This window comes from Oryzias latipes, chromosome 23 (assembly GCF_053564925.1).
Source record: "Oryzias latipes strain Hd-rR chromosome 23, Olatipes_Hd-rR_3.1".
In the NCBI taxonomy this organism is placed as follows: Eukaryota; Metazoa; Chordata; class Actinopteri; order Beloniformes; family Adrianichthyidae; genus Oryzias; species Oryzias latipes.
Window position 1 is genome coordinate 12,904,472 of NC_136259.1, and position 7,726 is coordinate 12,912,197.

The following is a 7,726-nucleotide window of genomic DNA, read 5'->3' on the forward strand; positions in this document are numbered from 1 at the left end:
AGGCACAGTAACGGGAAACTACAGCCCCAGCGCAGGGCCCCGCCCCCGTAGAGCACCCCGAGCCCCAGACAAACAGCCTACCACCACCCAGTAGTTCTGAGCATCACCCACCCCAACCCCAGGCATGAGCCAGGGCCCCCACGGATGAAGCCATTTTGAGAAATTGTGGTTGGTGATTTTACAGAGGAGCTGTGGATCCAACAGTTCCACATGACATGCTCAACTTCTGATGAGCCCTCTGACGCTGTGGGACCTCTAGTGGCACCCTCTGTGCACTGCCCAAGGCAGCCAGTTCCTACCAAGAAGTGCATTGCCATCTGGTTGTTGCACACGTGACTCATTCAATTTGAAAAAAGTGTTTCCATTGTAGTTTGGCAAAACATTTGACTTTTAGACATATTGGGAGCAGAGAAGGACATTTCAACATGATTCTTAAGAAACTCATTACAACTAGAAAGGTGTTATGACTTTGTATTGTTGTATTTAAATTTATAAGAAAACTGCAAATTTAAAAATGTGTCTGATGGCATATAAGCGAAGAGCTTTCATCAAATAAAAAAACTCTCAAAGATTGAGGCACACAGTTATTCAGAAGTTTCAACTCGTTTATTGTTTTTCTGAAATATAACCATGTTTTAGAATAACAAAGTGTCTGGAAATACAGAAATACTTTAAAACCGTTACATGGGAGTGATCATCATTCTGGTAGCTTTGGCTGAGTAGGGGGCAGGTCCTTTCCAGGTGAGCCAGTGAAGACCTGAAGACCAACCAATGTTATCCCCCTTTGGATGCCAGTCACCATTCAGACTGGCAGAGCCGCACTTGCTGTACCACCAGCCGCCACTGTCAAAATCAGTGCATGCATTTATAGCAATATCACCAAAGATGCAAGGGTCGCAGCCGTCACTGTCATGGTCAGAGGTGCTGAAGCCATAGCCATTTTGGTCGACGCCGGGATAGGCTCCTCGGATAGCATCACCTTAAGACAGAAACATTGATCAGTGTTTAGTGTTCAAAAAACAGACAGACTTTGCTGCTGACCCACAGCAAACATGATCAATCAATCAATGGACTGGCGAAAAATAACCCCAACAAAACTCTAAAACTGGATCAAACTGCACAACAACTGTAGATCTTTTTTGCATTGTTCTCTTTTTTTCTGGTCACACAGCAAAAAAGAAATCTGAATAAATGATGTTTGTTTTTCTGGCTGCTCTCTTGCAGTTGTACAAACACAACAGTACCAAAAATACATGAAGAAAGCAAGTCAATTAATACAAAGAACCCTTTTTTTAACAGAACATGGCTTTACTCATTTGTCTCTGCAGCTTTACTCAAATCTTATAATGTTTTATTGGTGTAACACAAGGTGTGTAGCATTTCATAGACTGTAACCAAAAAAGACATCTAAGAGGCATGGAGAAGAACATGATGGTAGAGGCTATAAATAAAGTGTGGGAATGGCAAGAATTTAAATTTTGAGGCTTGAAATGTATGTGAGATAATGTTATTACATCAGAATATGTTTTTCTATGATCTTCATGTAAGATTGCATCAGTACCTGCGGTTCCACTGTATCTGCCAACACTCAGTCTGTAGTTTGTGCTCTCATCTCCCACCCTGAAGTCTTCATACTCAGCATAAGCACTGCCACCTTCAAAGTCCCACAGGTCCACTCTCAGTTTCCACCTCTTGGATTTGTCTTTGGTCATAGCAGAAATCTTCTCCAGACCGAGCCATTGATCCCCTGAAGGAATCAGGACAAGCAAAGTTTATGCTGATTATTTTAAACTTTTTACTGAGAGATGAATGATGAATGAACCCTGTTGTTCACTTTACACAACACCCAATTAGTTCTGAATTTAAAACATTGTAGCTGAGATAGTTTGAGAACCAAAGATCCCTTTTTTTACATACATGAAGGAAATCCAAATCCATTCTTATATGCTGCCCATTCCCTGTCGAAGGCCACTGCCCCTCCAGTACGCTTCTGGATCACTGTCCAGATTCCATTTTCACCAATCTCACAGTAAGCCTGTACAGGAACAGATGAAGAGATTTAAAGTTAGTTCCCATTTGTTTTCATGCACCTTGGTGTGTGAAATGTGTTTTCCACATTTGATCCTTCCCAAGGAGCGGTGAGCAACAGACACACTATTCCAAAGCTCACAGCTATAGATATGCATAATGCATCTGATATACATCAATTCATAGAGGTCTAATCCTCTTTAGATCTCTTGCAGACACAGCTGATTGCGTCACAGTCTAATCATGCTTTGTGCGTTGTTTACAAATTCAAATTAATTTATTTACTTATAAATATACAACGCACAAGGCTTGTGTCACACTGGACACAAGATGTCTGTTTGATAACATCTACAACAGATGTATTAGTTATCTAATGGACATGGATGTCTATTCTCAATTATGTTCCTCTATTAGAATTCTACCATTAGTGTTCTGCATTTAGGGGTTTCATACGTATCTACTTCTAAACTTCTATTTTTTAAATATTTTTATATGTCTATTAGAAAACTTTTTAAAACATTCAATAGATATAAAATACAAAAGCCAAGTCAAACATGTTCCTATCGTTGTAATCCTGGTACACTGTCATCCTTTTTCTCCTTTTACTATCAAAAATAAACATGACAACATTAGTGTAAAATCCACCTCTTTCCTCATCTTTACATGTAAATGCAGGTCTTTGGTTTAAGAATTTCACATTTGAACTGCAACTAAACTCTGTTGTTCAGCAGAAGGTAAGAAATGTTTTTTAAACTCATTCTGATAACAATCCACTCTGACTATAGATTAAACTTTTAACCATTATTTTTTTCAACTGTATGACAAGTTAAAAATCTAAGCAGAATTAGAAATGTTGGAATGTTGTTTTGATAGAGGTTTCTGTGACCTTCAACCCCGGATACATTTCAATAGAAATGTCTGCTGCTTCTTGGAATGTAGAACTTTGTGAAGACTAGTTGTCTGTCAACAAAAAGGCTGCACAGTGACATAATGGTTAGCTGTCATAGTTAACTGATGTCTGCTAATTGCCTGTGTGTGTTTCTGTGGCCCTGTGACAAACTGGTGACCTGTGTACTGTGTACTCCACCTTCAACAGAAGCTGTGTTGGAACCAACAAACTTGTGACCCCAAAAGTGATTCAGTGGGGTCTGAAGATGAATGAATGGTAGTAAAGTTGCAGTAAATATTCTTTAATTAGTCAATGTTTAAACAAGTTATATAGACATCTCAAAATATCCCAAGATGAAATTTCTACAGGTAAATGTGTAGGATTCCTCCATGTGCAGAGATCTGTTAGAACACTATCTAATAGATTAACAAAATAGAGTAGTCAGAGATGTTCTGTAAACATCAACAGTAGATGTACATTAGACATCCTGTGCCTAGTTGGCAGCTGCGCTCGATAACCATTTGGTGGTTTAACACCCAAATCCAACCACTTTATGTTGAGTGTCAAGCAGGGAGGCACTGGGTCCCAATTTGAGTATTTGGTATGACTCGGCCTGGATTTAAACTCACGACCTTCCAGTCTCAGGATAGATACTCTACCAGAAGGCCACTGAGATGGATTTATTCAAGCTTTTATCAAAAGATATCTTACAACAGGAATGAAGCTGGTTTTAAATGTGACTTCAACATTTACTGTTGACAGGATCTCAGTTTTCCACATATGTAAACCAACTCTTTTTTTTTTTAACTAAGTCTGTCCAACAACTGAGCAAACAGATTAGAGATGTGGGCCTTTTGTGTTGGACAGATTTTACTATCACAAAAAGAGGTTATCGAACTTCGAAAAACCAGAGTGTAAATTTGTATGAACCCCTTTTTGTTCTTTTTATTATTTTTTTATGTATTTGTTACATTTAGTGTGTGTGGGGAGGGACAGGGGAAGAATGTAAGGGGGGGGGGGGGGGGGGGGGTGGAAGAGAATAAAACGAAGAGAGCTGGAGAATGAGGGGGATACAAGCGCTGATTCGAATAAGTTATTATTTTAAACTGTTTAACAATTATACCAGATCTGCTGTAAAGACAAATATAACATCCAAAGGTGATATTCTGATATGAAGATGAGCGGAAGACATCTGTCCATTTATTCAATGTAGGTTAGGAGGAGGGATGAAGCAGACAGGGAGCAGTGTGGCAGTGTGCACGTGCACATGGGGGTGGAGATACATGCACGCTGCCGAAGTGAACCGTGTGTTCATATGGGGATCCAGAGCCTTCCCAGCCAGACCAGGAGAGGGGGGGGGGACCCCCCAGGCCAGGAACGCCCCAGGCGACGGAACCCAAGCAGCCCGGGAGGGGGGGAGGAGGGGACTGCCCACCCACCCAGCCAGGCGCAGAGGGGGCCCCCCTAAGGGGGACCCCCCAGCGCCGAGAGGCATAGGCAACCCGGTCTGGAACCCCAGGCCACAGGACAGGCGTGCTTGGCCGTACCAGGCAGCAGCCATGGGGACCACCGGGTGCAGAACACGGTGAAGCGGGCCAAGGACGAAGCCAGGGCCCCCGAGAACCCATGAGCCGCCCACCACCCAGCCGGCGCCCCGTCTCCGCAAGCCAGCCCAGGCACCAGACCCAAGCAACCCAGAGATCACCGCGCAACCACAACTCCACCCCCCCTCTACCCTCTACAGCCCTCCTCACCCCCCATATTATCCGACCTCTCCTCCCATACCCCCCCTTGATGCCCTCCCCACTCTGCGATGGGGAGAGAGAGCCCCAGAGGATCCCGGTGAGCCAGCCCCCAGGTCTGCCCCACCCATGCACTCTCGCACAAATGCTCACAATCTTCTGGATGCCCACCTACCCCCGTCGCCATGCAGTAACCCCTTCTAGCCAATCCAACCCCCAGCGCCGCATGCCCGACCACCACTGCAGCTGACAGGATACCCACAAGCCTGGCCGCTCTGAGAGGACCAGGCAGGTGAAGATTTGTTAACCAACTTCTAATTAGCAAACTAGAATGAGCCTCAGATGGAGAAAACTAATGTATGCCAGAAGAAAAAGTTAAGAACTATGCCGTTTCATTGCTGCCATAAAGTGAAAGAGCGTAAAGACAACTGAGCGGGCGTATTCAGGAACTGAGTGAGCGAACATTACAAACGCGCAGCCGCAATTCTAACCGAGCAACCCTGCATTTTACAACTGCACGCCTGCAATCCTAACTAAGCGGTTAGGAGGGGGGTTTTCAAAATTCAGGGATGAAAAAAACCCAGTTCCATAAATATGATGCATCTTCCTTGATGGTCTTTAAAGACTCAGCAGTTAACTTTTAATACACTGCACTGCTGAATATGAGGCATAACATGTTTTTTTTTATCTGAAACAGGAACCAGATTAAAAGTGGGCTGTGAGATTTTTTTTCTTCTTAAAACCAATTTACTTCTGCATTTACAAACTGATTTAGTTGGCATATCCATGACAGACTTATTATTTTAAAAGTTTGACACTGTTGCCTCATTATCATTTCATTTTGTCTTGTCTCTAAACTCTAAAATATTTCATACATTATTTTAGCAGATTATTGGAAAAGAAAAAATCACAAACTGCAATAAGAAGTCATGTTTGATACCTTAAAGCTGTACCCGAATCCTACAGGTTGGATGCTGTAAACCCCACTGGCTCCATTTGGTGAAACAGTCCGAATGTTTGAACAATCAGTTGGTCCAACTAACAAGGGAAAAAGAAACTATATTTACAGTTTCTGGGTGTTAAAGTTAAAAATTCCTTAACAACATGTTCTTTACCTGCATTTACTGATCCACTCTGTATTATTAGAAATAAAAAAACAAGACAGGATGAGACTTAATCTATGCATCAACAGTTATTTACACAACATAAGTTTTTAGCTTTCTTTACCCCAGTCTGCATGGAGAAGATCAAGAGGAGAGCTAACATGAGTTCAGACCAGCCGAGGAGACCTCCCATCTTGACCTGAGTTCAGGAGAAACACATCTGTCTCACATGTTGCAGAGCAAACTTTTGCTCAGAGAACGTTTAAAACAGTTATAATGAAATTGGAAAATTTGAACATTATGGAAACCCATGCATTTTACTAAGTTGTCTAATGAAAACCTGTTGGCTATAACCTCACAGTTTCACAGTCAACACATACCTGTTTGCTGTGTGAAGCTCGAGTCGCAGCTGAAAGTCTTGGAACAAACAGCGTCTTTTAAACTCTATCTGGACTGCCACACCTCCTTCTTCATCACTGTGAATGTCCTCATTCCCGTTAGGTTAGGGTGAGTGTGAGGCAAGTGTGAGCATATGAAGCCTCCACCTATCCTCTGAGGAAACACTGACTTTTTTTAGCCTGTGGCAAAAAGATAAGTTTCTCCATGTTTGGGTCATGACTGCCCAGGAGGACATTTCTGCTTCTCGGACATCGCCCACCTGGCTACACCTGCCTGACTAAACAACATTCCAGGAAAAACCAAAAGAAAGACTCATGTTTTGTTTTCAGTCTAACTCTGAAGTTTTGGGTTGACGGCCAACAGAGGGTCAAATTAACCCTTTAACAGTGGCGCTTTATCTCTGGTGTTGATGCTCTTTGAATCATTATGATTGATCAACTGTTTACGCAATTATTGTAACTGCAACGGACTCTGAAGCAGAGAAAAACAGCTTTTCACTGCTCTGAATCCAATAGAATTTAAATAAATGCACAAATGATCAATTAATGTTGCTCAAAGAGAGACTGTTATTTCCTGTCGTTGGCTATAGCTCCTGTATTAATGGGCTGCTTGACTGCCTTTATTTTAAACAACCTAGGCAGTTTCCTGAGATTCTAGTTTCGAGCTGTGTTTGCTCTCAAGCCCTTGTGAGTCTTCTGAATTGACCAAGAGAAACAACAAGTTCATCCAACACAACTCGATGGTGCGTGCATCTTTAGCATACGTTATTGCATTGAGTCTATATATCCATAAGGGTTCTTCAGGAATGGAAGGAAAACACCTTCAACTTGCAGCGTCTTTTTTGTGAGCTCTTGCTGTGAAGGACTAGGGTTGTCAGGAAATGACATTATTTGGCATTGGACCTACAAAGTTGGATTTGAACATAGAAACACATGCAAAGCTAACCTTATGAGTTGCACAAGAGTGTGTACACATTTGTTAGAGTGCATATACAGTGAAGGAAATCAGTATTTGATTCCCCCGGAAGCCCTACGATTTCTGGTTAACAGACTCCCCTGATCAACCTATCACCTGACATCTGTTTGAACAAATCCCCTATAGAAAAGACACCTGTTCACAGAATCAATCCATTAGTCAGATTCCAAACTTTCCAACATAGGAAAGACTAAAGAACGTTCAGTGGATTTAAGGGAGACAATTGTAGACCTGAACAAGACCAGAATGGACTACTTGGAAAACTTGGAGTTCTTTGGCATCAACTCCACCTGTCGTTTTTGGACGAAGAGAAAATGTTGTCTATGACCCAAAGAACATCATCCACACTGTCAAGCATGGAAGTGGAAGCATTCCACTTCCTTGCTTTGGTGTTTTTCTACACAGGGCTGCTTCACGTGTGGATGGGAGGATAGGCGGAGCCATGTACCGTCAAATGCTGAGTGATAACCTCCTTCCCTCCTTAAGCCCGGAGGCTTGAAACAAATAATGGATGAGTCTTCCAACAGGATAGTGACCTACAACATAAAGCTAAGGAATGCGATTAAGAAGATGCATATCAAGGTCATTGA

The 7,726-nt window shown here is 42.3% G+C and overlaps 1 protein-coding gene across 1 annotated transcript; it reads right to left on the reverse strand.

Annotated features, from left to right (window-relative positions):
• Positions 1 to 584: 584 nt before the first annotated feature.
• LOC101173271 (angiopoietin-4-like) lies at positions 585 to 7,517 on the reverse strand. The gene is made up of 7 exons (XM_004082985.5): positions 6,143 to 7,517; positions 5,887 to 5,961; positions 5,775 to 5,793; positions 5,600 to 5,697; positions 1,918 to 2,035; positions 1,562 to 1,747; positions 585 to 979 (listed from the first exon to the last, which is right to left on the reverse strand). The coding sequence occupies exons 2-7, from the start codon at positions 5,953 to 5,955 to the stop codon at positions 681 to 683; spliced, it is 789 nt and encodes a 262-aa protein (XP_004083033.1). The 5' UTR covers positions 5,956 to 5,961; positions 6,143 to 7,517; the 3' UTR covers positions 585 to 680.
• Between the last annotated feature and the right edge of the window lie 209 nt (positions 7,518 to 7,726).

Bases quoted from the DNA above. Each gene is read 5' to 3' on its own strand.
- LOC101173271 (XM_004082985.5), bottom strand. From the start codon at position 5,955: ATGGGAGGTCTCCTCGGCTGGTCTGAACTCATGTTAGCTCTCCTCTTG. The intron at 2,036-5,599 runs GTATCAAACATG...GTTCCTGTACAG, and splicing joins GATTCGGGTACAGCTTTAAG to GCTTACTGTGAGATTGGTGA. The intron at 1,748-1,917 runs GTATGTAAAAAA...TGATTCCTTCAG, and splicing joins TGGATTTGGATTTCCTTCAT to GGGATCAATGGCTCGGTCTG.